Raw genomic sequence first — 17,325 nt, forward strand, 5'->3', positions numbered from 1 at the left:
CAACCCTGAGGGCAGTTTCTCTTGAATTCTTCACTCATCTCTGAAAAAAGGGAACCAGACATCATAGCCATTTGCCAGTGCAGAAATGAAAGCAAGAGACAAAGAGGAAAAAAAAAAGGAGAAAGCTCGAAGGTAGGGTGAAAGGCACAGAAAACAGGGACAGAAACCCCGCACTATTTACAGTCAAGTGATTGGGAGTTACCATAGTCATAATAGGGACAGCGTGCACTTGGAAGCATTATCTGTCCCTTTGTACTTACTTAAAAGCAATAAGGCAAAACGCGCACATGGAATTTCAGTTATAGCCACACAAAATTATTGCAAATGCTATTTTCCCATCTCATAATTTAAGAGGAAAAAAACAAAACAATGCTAAAGCTCTTCATTTGGGGACTGCAGCTTTGTTGTTGGTTTGTTGTTCTGGGTGTGTGTGTCGGGGGGAAGCACTCTACTGGGTGGAAAATCCACTTTGGGGTTGAGAGTGGGCAGATGTGCTTTAATACCCACACCCTGTGCAGAGGTCTCCTGTGCCCCTGTAGGAAGCCTCCCTGGGGTCTTTACCCCACAGGCGCAGCTCCTGGAAGGCAATAGGCTTGTTTTCATTTTTCTCAGGCAAAATCATTCCTGACATGTGAAGGCAAATTTCACAGGATAACTGTGAAACATTTTGCCCAAAACACAGATTTTAAAAGAAGTTGGTAAGTGACATGTAACTACAACAGCTAACACTTTATGAGTACAGACCGCATGCCAGGCAAGGGTCCCAGCATGTTTCAGAGGCGGGATTTGAACCCAGGCGAACCAGTTCAAACCTGTGCTCTCCACCACTAGCCCATATGTGTTCCATTTGCTTCAAACACTCCTCCATGATAAGTGCTATTTATCCCTTACTGGGTCCTGGGAAGCCTTCCTGCCTTCTCCCCCATAGCTAGGCTGTGACTCCCTCCTACCTGCTCCCCTGAAGCCTTGCACTAAAGCCCCCATCATAGTTCATGACTCATGACTGCAACTAGCTTGGACCTGGCTTTCCATGTGGATTGTAATTCCATGAGAACAGATTTAGGTTATATCTAAGCACATTGTGGCACACAATTTATGTGTCTAAATGCATGCATGTGTGAACTGGTACAAATGTCCAGGGCTTTGTCCCACAAGAACTCCTAATCCAGGGAGTTGGGGAGACAGAGTTGTGATGGTTAACTTCATGTTTCAGCTTGACTGGGTCATGGGGTGCCCAGATATGTGGTTAAGCATTATTTCTGGATGTGTCTGTGCGGATGTTTCAGGGTGAGATTTGCACTTGGATTGGTGGTCTCAGTAAAGCAGATTTCCCTCCCCAGTGTGGATGGGTATCAGTCAATCCGCTGAGGACCTGAATAGGACAAAGAGGCTGAGGAAAGCTGAATTCTCTACCTCTGCCTGACTGTTTGAGCTGAGACATTGATCTTCTGCCCTTGGACTGGGACTTATACCATCAATACTCATGGTTCTCAGGCCTTTGGACTCAGATTGGAATTACACACCACCAGCTTTTCCGGGTCTCCAGTTTGCAGATGACAGACTGTGGGACTTCGCAGCCTCCATCATCATGTGAGCCAGTTCCTCATAGTAAATCTCCTATTGTTTCTGTTTATCTGGAGTCCCCTATACAATGACCATCATACCTTGTAGACAGGCTACAAGAGCTGCAGTCAAGTTTACAAGTAGGGTTCTGACCTCACATGGGGCAGGACTGGTGGCCTCTGCCTGGGATTGCAAGGAAAGGATGCAATGGTGCTAGATTACGAATGAGCAATATTTCAACCAGGCAAAAAAGAAGAAGGAGCATAAATAAAGAAATTATACAGCACTTTGGAGAATGGTGAAGAAGAGCTCAATTCAACCACATAAATATCCCATCCAACTCCTGCAACAGGCCAGGCACGGTCTGGGTGTAATGAGTTAAACAAATCGGTAGAAGTCTCTTCCCTCAAGAAATTCCCAGTCCAGCGAGGGAGGGAGACACATAAACAGATCATGATGGAACTTGATAACCACAGCGGCCTGACCTTGAATTGGCCACAGGGGTGTCAAGGCACTGAGCCACTAAGTAGGGTACGGCCAGGGCCTGTGACCAACAGAAGTCCTTGTCCAGCACCAGGTGACCTACAGGTTCTTCTATTTTCTACATGTACCATGAGTGGAAGAGTCAGGAAGCCCTCAGAGGACAATGCTAGCAGAGATCGCTCTGGGAGCAGAGGGTCAAGGCAGGCTTTCAGGAAGAGGTGACTCCCAAGTTGGACCCTGATGGTAAAATAACAGTTTGCCAGAGAGACAGGTGGAAGAGACATTAGCCAGAGAGAACAGCTGAAAATGGTGCTGATGGGGACAGCTAACATTCACTGAGCAGTTACAAAGGGCCAGCCCTGGATCTAGGGACTTCTCAAGTCATCTCATGGAATCCTCTCAGCCCTCTGAGGAAGGGGGGGTCATTTTACAGATGCAAAATCAAGGCACAGCAAACTCATAAAACCTTTTCAAAGTCGCAGAGCTTTTGAACAATGATGCAAACTTGTCCTACAGTTCTGAATTAGAGCACTACGCTGCCTCCTTTTAGGAAACTCCTAGAGGAATAAAACAAAGGAGGGGGAAAGCCATGGGGAAGAGTGGTCAACACAAGCGGTTTGGTTTTCCCCCTGGCATAGAGTGCTGGGCAGTAGGTGGTGGGAAGTGTCAAAGGGGGACACGCCACTCAGCTCAGGACAGGAGGGCCACAAGGGCAGTTGGCATGAGGTCTGTGCCCAGACGGCTGTCCTTGACGTTTGGGAACTAGGCAGGGAGGACTCTAGAATGCATCTGCCGAGGTCAGTAAGGGCCAGGCCACCGATGTCCATGAGCCCCATATTAGGAGTTAGGCAGGGGTTAGTACATAGGGAATCTCTGAAGACTTGTGAGCAGGGAATGGTTGGCTCCATCCTGCATTTCAAAAAGATACCCCCAGAGCAGTGTTGAGAATCAATGGGAGAGGTGAGAACTTGGATGGGAAGGTGTTTGAAGGATCTTGCTGCAATCTGGCGTGACGGGAGGCTGGGGGATTCACAGGCCTGCCATGCTCCATGTTCTAGAAGGTCACAGGTGTTCTGAAGGTACTAGTGTTTTGATTTGTGTATTTATTTTCTGGAGATTTGTACCATCCCAGGGAAAGGGTCTTCAAAACACATTCCCCCTAACACATTCCTCTACCTTGCCCCCTTTCGCTGCTCTTATACTCCCTGAATCCTCCTCAGTATTTTCCCAGCAACTTCAAATGCCTCCCCCTTGCCTAATGCAGCGCAGTTAGTGACCACGTGCAGCCACCTGTGTCTTGCCCTCTACCTTGAGGAGTTTCTTGGGGCATTTCTGCTCTACAAATACAAGACTGGTCTCCTAGGGAGGAATTCAGGAGAATCCAATGTTCTCCGTCTTGTTGCACAAGCCAAGATGAGTGCCTCCAGGCACTTCTCTCATCCTGTACCCCACACAGGAGAATCTCCTTATTCTGCATGTGAATCTGCAGAATAAGGGGATACACACCCACTTGGAATTCTGCCTTGTAGTGTTAATTTCATTTCTTAAATTAACCTCAACTACTAAAACAGATTGTAAAATGATGGAAGGCACAGGCTACCAATCCCTTTCATTTATTTTGAACCATTCTCATCACCAAAGAAGTGCCCAAAGTCGACATTTAGTGACAACATGTTACACATATAAAGGAAGAAGGGAAATTTCTTCTGGTCAGATAAGACTTTTGTAGGGGAAAAACTGATTTTAAAAATTTGATGCTATAAATGTGTACGTGCAGTACCCTAAGCTCCAACTGACTCCCACTAAATTAATTGTGGTTCAGAGATGCCTGTTTGGGTCTGATAAACAAATGAAGTAGGCCAGCTACTGTCACTTTTCCCATAAAGATTTCTATCTTCAGGGGAATAAAGGCTCGCCTGCTCGTGTCCGGGTTTGAGTTGGGAAGGTCAGTGGGATATGTGCTCCCCGTATCCAGCACAAGCTCAATCCTGACTTCCAAGCCTTTTATTTGAGACCGAGGCTGCAACAAGCAACTGTATCCATGACAACAACACACTTCAGTCCGCAGGTGGACCAAGAAGCAGCAGCGTGGGAAAAGAGACATTTCCCAGATTCTTCCTGGAACGAATGTGTGTCTGGAGCAGGAGGACCCAGGAACACTCTGGGAACAATGTCTACAACAAGGAAATCATGTCCTTTGCTGGGCCCAAAGCTCCATTGTCACGTGGTTTGTGGACAATTGACATTCATGTTGTCCCCAATACAGAGCAGGAGCACCTGTGTGTGAGCCCACATGAGGCCTCAGAAAAGATCCATGACACATTGGGGTGTCTCTGAGTCAATGCATCTGGAACCCCCGGGGCTACAGATGGGTGCCTCACTGGGGGGAGACGAAAAAGTGGGCCACAGAATTCAGATCTGGATATGCTGACAAGAACTGGAACCAGAGCTGGGAATTCATCTGCTTGCATTTAATCAGAATGCTCTAGTCATCTGCTTAGAGGAGTCAGCTCATGTAACTCGCGGAACCAAATCCCTGTAGAAGTGAATCTCACCGAATTATGGAATTTTATTTTTTCACTCTCAATAGAATGACAAAAGCAACACATGACAATTCCTCCATTATTTATTTCATGAACACACTCATTAAACCAAGCTGCAGGATTCTCAGTTGTGCAAAAGTACACAGGACACATTCAGTACCATACACAAGAACGTAGCACCTTTGATTAGAGGTATGTTCAATACGTTATTGTGAACTACACTAAAAATAATGATTTTTCATAAGCAAAATTCTCAGAGTAACCTGCAAAAACATCCACCAGATGAACTGGGTTGAAAACACTTAACAGGTTCCCTCTCTAATGCAAGTTGCTTCTCAGTATTGGGCAAGTTTTCTGTCTTTAGTGTCAATGGGAGGATTTCTTTTGCAGCTGATACTGACGTAATCACAGGCCTATTTCTGAAGCTAACAGAAACAGTCAGTGGAAATATGAATATAAGGACAAATTCATTCAAATGGGATCATCAAATAGGTCCTGCCAAATGTGACTTCTGGGAAGTTTTAAATTTAATTTACTGGTCTTATTCAAATTTCCTACTTGAATTGAGGGTAAGAGGTTGAGGCTGTTGTTTCTGCACAATCTTACGTACTGCCATAGACTTTATTTTTCCAGTCAGCATGGAGATGACATTACCCTCTTCTGGTTTCAGAAAAGGCAGACATTTTAGTTGCCATGGTGAAGTGAAAGTGACATTCTTTCACTAATAGAGAAATTTTGAATATTTCATTCATTGATGATTTTTGTCATGTAAATCTGGCCCATCTACTGTCAGCATCTGAAACCAGGAATTGATTGGCCCTATGAACAAGATTCCCTTTTAGGTCATTATTGGCGTTTAAGTAAAAAGGCATCTTTTATTTGTGTTAATTCCTTGCAAACATAGTGAATGTTGTGAGTAGTCATTTTCACTGTTGCCCAGACAAAAGAAAAATAAACGTTTTAAATTAATGCTTTTGTAGTTTTTCTAATAGATCTTTTAGTAGCTTCTTTCTAAAATTTCCTCCTTCAGCCATTGAGTTTATAGTGTATTCACAGCTGAAAAACTAATTATGGGCATTTCAATTGCTTTGTGCACATCCTGCTCAAAGACCACCACTTCCAGAGAAAGCTGGGACTACAAGTGTTCAGTAAGATAATCTCTCCAATTCTGTACTAGTCTCTTCACCATCCATAATGTTTATTTATTTAGTTTGAGTCAGAGTCTCACTCTGTCACCCAGGCTGGACTGCAGTGGTGCAATCTCGGTTCACTGCACCCTCCGCCTCCCGGGTTCAAGCAATTCTAGTACCTCAGCCTTCTGAGTAGCTGGGATTACAGGAGTGCACCACCACATCCAGCTAATTTTTGTATTTTTAGTAGAGATGTGGTTTCGCCATGTTGGCCAGGCTGGTCTCGAACTCCTGACCTCAAGTGATCTGCCCACTATCCATATTATTTAAATAAGCCTATTGACTTCTTCTTAAACTAAGGGTTAAATATAATATTTTATTTTAATAGTTTAGGTTCATGTATCTCATATCTTATGCTCAAGTTAATAATTCCTATTTGCTATACATTTACGAAAAAGCCTTATAAATGGTTTAATAATAAATATTTCTTGGAATCTAACCTTGGAAAATTTCCCCAAATACAGCAAAAAGATTCATGCACAAAGATGCTCATCCAATTATCAATTGGAAACAGTCTTCAATGAGCAAAATTATGGAAATCACTAGAGGTTGCCTCTTATGCAATTACTGATATAATGTTTAAGAAGGCTATGAATATAATAAAAACATCTTTGATAAAATATTAAGTGAAAAAGCTTACATAAAAGTATATATGTAGTATGATAACATTCTGTAAAATTTTATAAGAGAATTGAGACATACATAGAAAAAAAAAATAGACTGGAAAAACCATCCAGAAATTGTTAGCAGTGATTACCTTAAGGTAATGGGGGACAATGTATGTTCTTTCTACATCTCTACATGGTCTAAATTTTCTATAATAGCCAGCTATTATTTTTAATGAAAAAATAATAAATAAGAGTAGTATCCAATAAGAACAAAGTCAGTAGTGCCTTTCAAGGTTGATTTTTGGGTGACTTTTCACATATTTAGGAATGGGGATGGTTCCTTCAATAGGAGCCTGGTGAGTCCAAGAGAGCAAGAGACTGCCTCGTTACTCCTCTGACAGGTAAGAAGCATCCTGAGAAATGAACACACTTTTCCTGAAGAGAGCAGGGTCCTCTTGCTGCAGCATGTTTTAGAATCTGGCCTAATTTGGGAGACTTTTAACAATATGCCAACTAATCAGTCACATAATACAAAAAAGGGAAAAGTAGACAATCAATTGGAAATAAACAAAGACACAGTACAGGAGTAGAGCATGACCAGGTTCTTATTCATAGGAGAGATGTTCTCCTATAGACGTGTTCATCAAAAATAAGATTGAAGGAAAAAGGAGGTGGTAAGAACACACTCAAACTATCAACCTCCAGTCCCAGGCACTGAGACACAGAGAGAATCAAGGCACCATTCTGGAGAAACACGTGAAGGAAATGTTCTTCCTTTACATCTTCACATGTGAAACCAATCACACACCTTCTCAAGGTTTCAGCACACTAGGGTGATTAAAAATCATCCATCCTATACCCAGGGGCCTGAAAATCTCTCATTTAGTAGTCGATAGCAAAATTGTTCATCAGCATTCCTTAATATGATCTGTGAAAACAAAGAAAGAACACTGTGTTAAGAATAGATTTCCCACTTCCATTCTCAGGCAGGATATGGTTTGCTTCAAAATATACTGGGAATATACTGGGAATAGATCCAAATATACCACCAAAGTTGAGAGATGTTTTTTTTAAATAGAAGCAGCTCTGAGAACGTTTTTTTCTCTTAAAGATGTGTATTCTGACCAGTTTGTCGGTGTGAGCTGCGTGACTCAGGTTGAATGATCAAGCCTCAACGCATTCAATCTAGGTTAAATTCCAGAATGTTTCTGAGCACTTTATTTGCTCAGTGGTTTCTGCATAAATTTAAAAAAATGAATTAAAACTGAAATAACTTAGAAAAATGTGGGTTTATGATGAGCCCCCCCAAAGAACAACCTAGATTCTTTTAATGAACTAGAACGTAAGTGCAGCAAATGCAAGAATCAATGGATTGTTATGCAGGAAATGAACAATTTCCAGGGGCCTTCCTTAAGGTAAGGTCTGTTCCCATAGTCTTCGGGGAGGGTGCCCACTCCTTAGGTATGAAGATAGGAGAAAACAAATGACTTGCTCTCACCCTGGATTCTTACTTCCTTTCAACTTTGGTGTAAGAGAAGGAAAACAATAGACAATTACCTGTGTATTTCATCCCAACTTCCTGGATCAAAGGCTGATTCAGAGATGGAGACGGAGGAATTGGTAAAGGCTTGCCCCCAGGGTCAGCTCCTCGCCCACATCAAATGGTTACCAGTTCACTCCCACAAGAGGCTGACACTGTCTTCCCTGACCACTACCGCAGGGAAAAGATTACCCTCACCCCTCTAGAGAAAGAAGCCTCAGGAGGCACTGGCAGAGTATACCTAGCTGGTTGCCTATAAAGTTATATTTTCAGCAACGTTAAGGATATGACAAACACACCATTCAAAACAATGATCTTATATCTGGAATTAAAAAGCATATGAAAAATTGGACATGCCAAATTTGTTGTCTCTAAGGCCACCAGTGGTTCTGAATTTGGGGGGCACCTGTTTTCTCACGGCCTCTTTTGCTCCTCTTTTTTTCTGTGTAGACACAAATATCTACACCTGCACACACATAAAAAGTAGGTGATGTCCTTCTCTTAGTTCCTTTCACTCACCAATTACTTAATTCTCAATATGTTAATGAAAGTTTAAAGTTAAACAAAGGGCAAGTTGATAGGAAATCAGTCTGCCTGCCCATTTTACTCACAGCACATTTGAGAAAGATTGAGAGACAGAAGATTGGAGATTTAAGAGGGGGATGTGCGTGTCTGAATCTGACTCTTTTCTGATGATTACAACTTTTTAATCACCTTTAGATTTGCATCATTTTAGTTGTTTTACGTTCCTCATTGTTTTTTTTCCTACATTTCAGCTGACAAACAAAATGGCATGTGCTTCAAAATCCAAATTGTAATTTATTATAAGGTTTAATAGTGTTTTCATTAAACACAATTATGAAAGAGTTGAAATAAGTTCTCCCTTAATACGCAAGGCTTATTTTCTTGAGCACATCAGGAGGCTGTACCTCCCTTTCAGATTACATCAAATATGCATCAATCTTACTCTAACAAAGCCCTCCATAATACAGTGCTTTTTGATATGAGCTACAACTGTCAGAACCCAAGGAAAAGAACTCTGAGACCAGAAAGATTGAAAGGAACCTGATGCAACATGATTTCCCGTATAGCACAATCATCCCATGAATAGAAATTTCTGCAGCTTAAGTACTTAATGCATAGACTGGTCAGTGTATGAGGTCAGTGCCAGGGTCAGCACAGTTCTGAGCACTGAGCAGGTACTCAATAAATACTCATGGAAGGAAGGGAAGAGAGGAAGGAGAAAGAAGAGAATTCTTAATTATGTTTCCATTCCTTACAATTTGCTTTCTCAAAAAATATTCTAATCCAGTGGAATGCCCGTTGCTGTTTTTTTCCTAACTTGACATGTCCCTAAAAACATTCTTAACATTTGGTTTTAAGATTTGGACAGGTAATGAGAAAACATAACAAAAGCAAATGGTAAGACCATGGAGCAAAGTCTTGGGTTAAATTTTGCCAGTAAATTGAATTGCATTTTAATTGTGCAAAAGAGCTATTGTTAAAAACCTTGAATGCCTCACCAAAACATTTTTGTTAGCAAAAAGATGATTAACATATTTGTATATTCATCGTAATAAATATACTATGAGAATAAGACATTTTTGGGTGCTGATCTGTAAATACTTCATGATACAGAATTAAGGAAGATTAAAAAATAGCAGATCTTGGAACAGTGCGGCCTTGTTTCAATTCATGCCAAAATAGCTATATAGGTTACAAGTGTTTTAAAAGGTCCTACAGGACAAGATACTTAAACCCTGTCCCTAACAATGCTAACCCCTGGTGTGGGGACCAAAATTGGTAGGGAAGGTAATGTGAGAAGGAACTTCAACTTGCTTCCTTCTGTACCTCTATAATTTTTTTTTTTTTTTTTTTTGCACAATGCATTATTTTCAAATTTGGTAATTTATGGAAATAACTGAGAAAAAATCATGATTTTAAATTAGTCTTAAAAGATGCAAATTTTCAGAGCAAAGTAAAAAGCCATTAGAATGACTCACCTTGCTATAATTAGATTTTCTCCATTAGAGTTCATACAGTTTTATTTGATTTTATTAGCAATTTCTTTCAGAAGACCCTTGAGATCATTAAGCTTGGAAAGAGAAAAAAATAGAACTGGTCTTAAGATAAATTTTCCAACTTTCATTTTTAAATTATTGCTCTGTGCCTTTTCTAAGAAACAGACATGTCTACTAAATAGCAAGTACAGCACATCTAAAATAAGGCAGAATGAGAGTGGCATGTGGCATTTCAGATCCTGATCATTGCTTACTTTCTGAAATCATATCACTAACAATTAGTAACCAGTTAGTAAACCAATTAATATTAACTTTATTCAGAGGCAAATCATTAGTGGCTCCCAAATAGAGATAATAGATTTCAATAATAAGAACAAGTAATATGTAAAAAGAATATGTTCTATGTAACTAACATCAATAAAAGTATAAGATATTAAGTTTTGCTTTGGTAAAAGTATAATACTAATAAAAATAATGTGATACTAATAAAATTTTTGCAAATAAAAGATCTCCCCCCCCACACAAAAACAGCACACAATTTAAATAAAAGGCATAATGAAATGAATCTTGATCCATGCATGTTTCACTAATTTATTACAAAAGATACACGAAGTCATTTTAAATTACACGTCATATTAGTACACTTGATAAAAGCAATTTCTGTACAGTTTGGTTTCCAATTTGCTATATCACTCACTCAAGAAACAAAAAATCTGTATTGAAGTTGGGCTTAATTTCAGTAGTAACCTTTTTCTTTAACTGTTTAAAAATAAAAGAACAAAATGAAACTAGAAGTGCTAATGGCTTCCTAAAATAAATAAGGCATAGTAAGATCCATACTTACAGACTTAAGATGAATTGTATTGTTTTCTGGTATAATGAGATGGGGAAATTTTGTATTCCCTATAGGAGCTTTTGAGATACCCTTGTATTTGTTAATAGTAAAATGACTTTAGTAAGCTGTTTAAAGTAGAGCAAAAACTCCAAGACCAAAATACATTTAAAAAAAAAAAAAGAGTCAAAAAACAATGGGAAAAAAAAAATCATTGAAAGTAAGAGTTGGTTTTTTGAAAAGATAAACAAAATCAACAAACCTTTTTTAAAAAAGGAAGAAGACACAAATAAATACAATCAGAAATGAGAAAGACAACCTTACAGAGAGGGCATAGTAACAAAAGGAATCCGAAGGGGCTAATATAAACAATTCTATGCAAAAAGGTAGATAAACCTAGAAGAAATGGAAATATCCCAGAAATGTACAACTTACAAAGACCTGGATCAAGAAGAAATACAAAGCCTGAACAGACAAACAACAAATGAAGAAAAACAAAATCAGCAATCAAAAAGCTTTCAACAAAGAAAAGCCCAGGATGGCTTACTGGGAAATCAGATGGCTTACTGGGAAATTCTGGCAGACAGTCAAAGAAGAACAAATACCAAACCTTAGACTCTTCCAAAAATTAGAAAAGGGAACAAGTACAAATTCATTGTGTGAGGCCAGCATTATTCTTTTACCAAAGCCAGAAAAAGAAACACAAGAAAAGAAAACTATAGGCCAAAGTTCCTGAGGAACATAGATACAGAAATCTCAATAAATTACTAGCAAACTGAATTTCAGAGCACATTAAAAGGCTCCGTGGAGACACCACCACCCAGTGGTGGTGATGCATACCCAGTGCATCACTGGTATGCAAGGGTGGTTCAACATATGAAGATTCATCAGTGTGATACACCACATTAACAGAATGAAAGATGAAAACCACATGATCATCTCAACAGATGCAGAAAAAGCAGTTGACAAAATTCAAGGTCTTTTCATGATTTAAAAAAAAATAAAATAAAAAAGACTCTCAACAAAATAGGTATAGAAGGAACTTACCACAACACAATAAAGGCCATATATGAAAAACCCACAACTAACATCATACTTCATGGGGTAAAACTGAAAGCTTTTTCTCTAAGATCTAGAATAAGGCAAGGATGCCCATTCTCACTACTGCTATTTAACAGCATAAGAAGTTCTAGCCAGAGAAATCAGACAAGAAAAAAAGAAAAGAAAAGGCATCTAAATAAAAAAGAAAAAAGTAAAATTATCTCTGTTTGCAGATAACATAATCTTATATGAAGAAAACCCTAAAGACTACACACACACACACACACACACATACACACAAACTGTTAGAACTGCTGGGCGCGGTGGCTCACGCCTGTAATCCCAGCACGTTGGGAGGCCAAGGCGGGCAGATCACGAAATCAGGAGATGGAGACCATCCTGCCCAACATGTGAAACCCCATCTCAACTAAAAACACAAAAATTAGCTGGGCATGGTGGTGCGCACCTGTAATCCCAGCTACTCAGGAGGATGAGGCAGGAGAATCACTTGAACCCAGGAGGCGGAACTTGCAGTGAGCTGAGATTGCACCACTGCACTCCAGCCTGGGTGACAGAGTGAGACTCCATCTCAAAAACAACAACAACAACAACAACAACAACAAACTGTTAGAACTAATAAATAAATTCAGTATATTTGCAGGATACAAAGTCAACATACAAAAATTAATGGCATTTCTATACATCAGCAAAGAGCTATCTAGAAGGGAAATTATGAAAACAATCCATTAATATAAGTAACAAAAAGAATAAAATTCTTAGAAATTTAACAGAGAAGTAAAAGACTGGTACACTGAAAATTATAAAACATTGATAAAGGAAAGTTTAAAAGACACAAATAAATGGAAAAACATCCCATGTTCATGGATTGAAAAAATGAATATAGTTAAAATATCCATTCTACTTAAAGAAGTCTACAGATTCAATGCAATCCCTATCAAAATACCATGGGCTTTTTTTTTTTTTTTTTTTTGACAGAAATAGAAATAACAATCCTAAAATGTATATAATACCACAGAAGATTCTGAATAGCCAAAGCAATCTTGAGCAAAAAGAACTAAGCTGGAAGCATCACACATCCTGACTTCAAATTATATTACAAAGCTAAAGTAATCAAAACAGTATGGTACTGGCATAAAAAAGACATATAGACCAACGGAATAGAATAAAAAGCCCAGAAATAAATCCACATATTTATAGCCAACTGATTTATCTAAAGGCATCAGTGGGGAAAGGAAAGTCTCTTCAATAAATGGTTTTGAAAAAACTGAATACCCACAGGTAAAAGAATAACATTGGACCCCTATCTCACACTATACACAAAAATCAACTCAAAATGGATCAAAGTCTTAAACATAAGACTTGAAACTGCAAAACTCCTAGAAGAAAGCATAGGGAAAAACTTTCTTGACTTTGGTCTTGGCAATGAATTTTTGGATATGACTCCAAAAACAAGGACAACAAAAGCAAAAATAATCAAGTGGGATTATAGAAAAGAAAATCTTCTTCACAACAAAGGAAGCAATAAATAAAAGAAAAGGGCAACCTATGAAGTGGGAAAAAGAGATTTACAAACCATTTATCAGTAAGCACCTAATATCCACAATACATAAGGAACTCACACAACTCAATCCCAAAAATACAAATAAACTGACTAAAAAGTGGGCAAAAACTTAAATAGACACTTCTCAGAAGAAGAAATTCAGATGTCAAACAGGTAAAAAGGTGCTCGGCACTTAATCATAGGGAAATGCAAATCAAAACCACAATAAGACCATACCTCACATCTGTTATGATGGTTATTATCAAAAAGGCAGATGGTAAGTGTTGGCAAGGAGGTGGGAAAGGGGGAACTCTTGTACACTATTGGGAAGGTAAGTTGATATAGCTATTACGGAAAACAGTATGGAAGCTCCTCACAAAAATAAAAATACAGTTATCATATGATCCAGCAATCCCACCTCTGGGTTTAGATCCAAAAGAATTGAAATCAGGATCACAAAGAGATATCTGCCTTCTCACATTCACTGCTGCATGATTCACAATAGCCAAAATATGGAAACTACCTAATGTCCATCAAGAGATCAATGGATGAAGAAAACGTGGTACATACCTATAATGGGATATTTTTCAGCCTTAAAATAAGGAAAGAAATCCTGCCATTTTCCACAGCATAAGTGGAGCTGAAGGACATTATGCTAAACAAAATAAGCCAGACACAGAAAGAGAAATACTGTGCTATCTCACTTATATGTGAAATCTAAAAGAGTCAAACTCATCGAGTCAGAGAGTAGCATGGTGGTTGCCGGGGGCTAAGAAGAGGGGGCAAATAAGGTGATATTGGTCAAAGGGCAGAAAATTTCTGTTATGCAAGATAAATAAATTCTAGAGATCGACTGTACAGCATGGTGACAACAGTTAACAATATTGGACCCATGAAATTTGCCAGGAGGAGAGATTTTAAATTAATCTCATTCCCTCACACATACATACAACACTCACAGATGGTAAATATGTAGAAGTAATACGATGTTAATTAGCTGGGCTGGGTTGTGGTGATCATTTTGCAATGTATACATGCATCAAAACATCAAATTGTACATTTTAAATATATGTAATTTTGTATGTCAGTGATCTCTCAATAAAGTTGTTTTAAAATAAATTTAAAAGATTCCAAAAGCTTTCTTGAGAAACCTCCAAAAGATTATCCCTAAAATTCTGTGTGAGTAAAAAGAAGGAGGGTTTTTTGGTTGTTCAGAAGGGGAGGTAAGAGGACAGAGGGGAAATTTTTAAAGAGACAGAGAGCAAGGGGAAAGGGAGGAGGGGAGGGAGGCGGTGGGACCACCTGAGTGATGGCCGAGGCTCTGCGCTGTGCAGTGAGGGTCCAGGCTGACGAACAGCCTGGACCCTGGGAGTCAGATCAGCTGGTCCTGTATCCACAATTCTACTGCTTCTCCTCTGACCCAGGGCCCAGGCTGGGGCCAAGTCTCCCACCCTGTCCCTCTCTTCCTGCATCCACTGTTGCTCCCTCCTCTGTCCACTCTCTGCACGTTCCACAGCAGAGTCAGAACCAAGGTGTGGCTTGGGGAAGCTTTTGCCCAAACCCTAAGATGGCTTTCCATTAGCTTCCTCCGAAGTCACCCCAAATAAACTCTCAAATAAAAAACAAAACAACAAAACAAACTAAAATACTGTTTTCTCTACAAACACGCTATGTAGAAGAGTTCCTACCGCATCCAACTCCCCAACCAGATTGCTGGAGCCTCTCCTCCACGATCATTCTGATCACTCAGAGAGCACTTTGAAAGGAGGATTCCAGATAGGTCCCTCTTGGGTTTTAAAACTCCCTGAGCCTTCCCTTGCGTGGGAATAAAATCCAACTCTATAAAGAGGCAAGCAAGTTCCCAGGCAGAATGACCCAGACTCCCCTCCTTCTTCCCACTCGGCTCTCTTCTGGTTCATGCTGTCCCTCATTGCAGCTGCTTAGAACAACCCACGGTTCTCTAGATTTAGGACCTTCACAGCTGACAACTACTACCTAGATTTTTTAAATGTTGGGGATAAATAACACAAATAAATAAACAAGAAACTGTAAACAGATATGTTCTCATATATGAGAGCTCTGCAAAGGACCCCTTTTGTTCATTTATTCATTCAATAAACATTTATTAAGGCGCTATACTATGGACAAGGTACGGGTTGGTGTAGATTTTGCCAAACCAGATGCGTCTTGTCTACCCACCGAACAGCCACAATACTGGAAGGTCTATGAATGTCATCATCCAGGATGCCATTCTCAAAATAACGTGATAGAATACCAAATATCATCTCCTCTTCAGAGCCTGGCAGGAATCTAGCATATAGGAATCGATTGTGATTTCTGATTGTGATTTGAACCTGATTATAATTTCAGCTACCCAGCTCAGAGTGAGGGCAGACACACTCTGTCTGTGCCTGGTGTTCATATGCGTACTCACGCATTTCCAATGCCCTCCAAATAAAACAAGCAACAAATCAGAGTGGCAGCGAAGACGAGCATCAAGGCACACAGGCCCCCAGAAAGCTCTTTTGAGCCTTCCTTATGTTCCCTATAATTGTAAGCATCTTCACCTGCCTCTACAGCTGAAAGAAAGAGAAGAGGGGTCCCTGAGTCAGATAAGACAGAAAAGATTTTAGACATCATGGAATTGGGACTTCAAGATGCTTACCTGGGTGATGCTTAGAGCATAAGAAGCAATTCCATTCCAGCACCCAGCTCTTAGACAGTGAATTCAGAAAGCTGAATATAACTTCTTTTATTTTCTGACCATAACTACTGGCCTCCAGTTGAAAGCTCAAAGATATTAGTGACCAAAAAAAAAAAAAAAAAAATACAAACTATTAACAGATCCATACCTTTGTATCCAGTTGTCTAAATCGATGCCTCATTCTGCAAAGAAATTAATGAAAAACAAAGTGAACAAGAGAAAAAGAGATTGAGAGAGGGCTATTAAGCTCCATTTTGCAGTCTTTTAAATTAAAGTACAGAATACAAGTCATTTTCACTCTCAGCTAGATCAAGGATCCGCTGCATTTACCCTTCTTTCTGATTGTCTTCCTAGTACGCAAACAAAGCAGAATTTTGTATCATCACAATTAGAAGCACAGCACATAAAACAACTATCTCTGTTGATAGGGTGTTGAAAAATGACTTGTAAGTCTGTCTCTGCCTTGCAAAACCCAGATCTCAGAGTCTAGGGACAGAGGAGAGCTTATGGCATGGTCTCTGCTGTTAAAAGAGAATGAGCACCACATGCTTCTTTCAATAGCTGTATTGAACCCAGCAAAGGTATTAGTTGTGCTTATGTATACTCATATTTTGTTAGAGTGAAACTTGAGGTGTTTTGAGCTCTCAGGAAGAGTGACAGCTGTCAGTGAAGAACGTTAACCTTTACAATAAGAGCACACTCTATACACTTCACAGCATATTACTTGTGGGCCACCTACAGACTTAGCTATGACTTATCTATTTCTATAAGCTGTTTTATCAATGTATTTCTTAATCACATGGATTTTATAACAGCTTCAGGCGATTCATAAATGAATTCAGGATTTTTCAGGGGCAGCCTGTAACAGATCAACAAAATGGTTTGTCTATCTTCTCATCTCTGTACTTCTTCACCACAAAGATAAATAGGTGTGTGGCACTTGCAAGATAATGCCAATGGCCCATGACCTGTGAGTCTTGCCAGAACCCACCTCTGCAGCTGCAGCAGGGGACCCACCCTCTCGTTACCTAGTTTCATGGCCCTGCACTGCAGGCTCCAAATACCTCTTTCTCTCCCAGGGCCTTGAAGGGCAATTGGGATAGTAGATGGGTGGTTTTTCCCCTTCTCCAAAGGCTGGCACACACTTATGTGTTTGTCATCTTCAATTGCCCGGGTAATATCTTTGTGGCGGTACTGCTCTCCGTTGAAAATGCTCTTTACTGAGTTTGCTCAGATAAG

The 17,325-nt window shown here is 39.7% G+C and overlaps 1 protein-coding gene across 2 annotated transcripts in view; it reads right to left on the bottom strand.

Moving 5' to 3' along the window:
• Nucleotides 1-6,974: 6,974 nt before the first annotated feature.
• The window catches only part of TRPM8 (transient receptor potential cation channel subfamily M member 8), a 99,239-nt gene continuing 88,888 nt past the window's right edge, over nt 6,975-17,325 (bottom strand). The window contains exons 23-25 of one of the 2 annotated variants that reach the window (XM_030916470.1): nt 16,235-16,268; nt 9,931-10,022; nt 6,975-7,315 (exon numbers count right to left, since the gene is read on the bottom strand). In XM_030916470.1, coding sequence (XP_030772330.1) covers nt 9,972-10,022; nt 16,235-16,268 — 85 coding nt within the window. In that variant the 3' untranslated portion in view covers nt 6,975-7,315; nt 9,931-9,971. The remainder of the gene's footprint in view (nt 7,316-9,930; nt 10,023-16,234; nt 16,269-17,325) is intronic. The other variant, XM_030916467.1, reaches the window with a different exon arrangement.

Source organism: Rhinopithecus roxellana, chromosome 14, assembly GCF_007565055.1.
Source record: "Rhinopithecus roxellana isolate Shanxi Qingling chromosome 14, ASM756505v1, whole genome shotgun sequence".
Lineage (NCBI taxonomy): Eukaryota > Metazoa > Chordata > Mammalia > Primates > Cercopithecidae > Rhinopithecus > Rhinopithecus roxellana.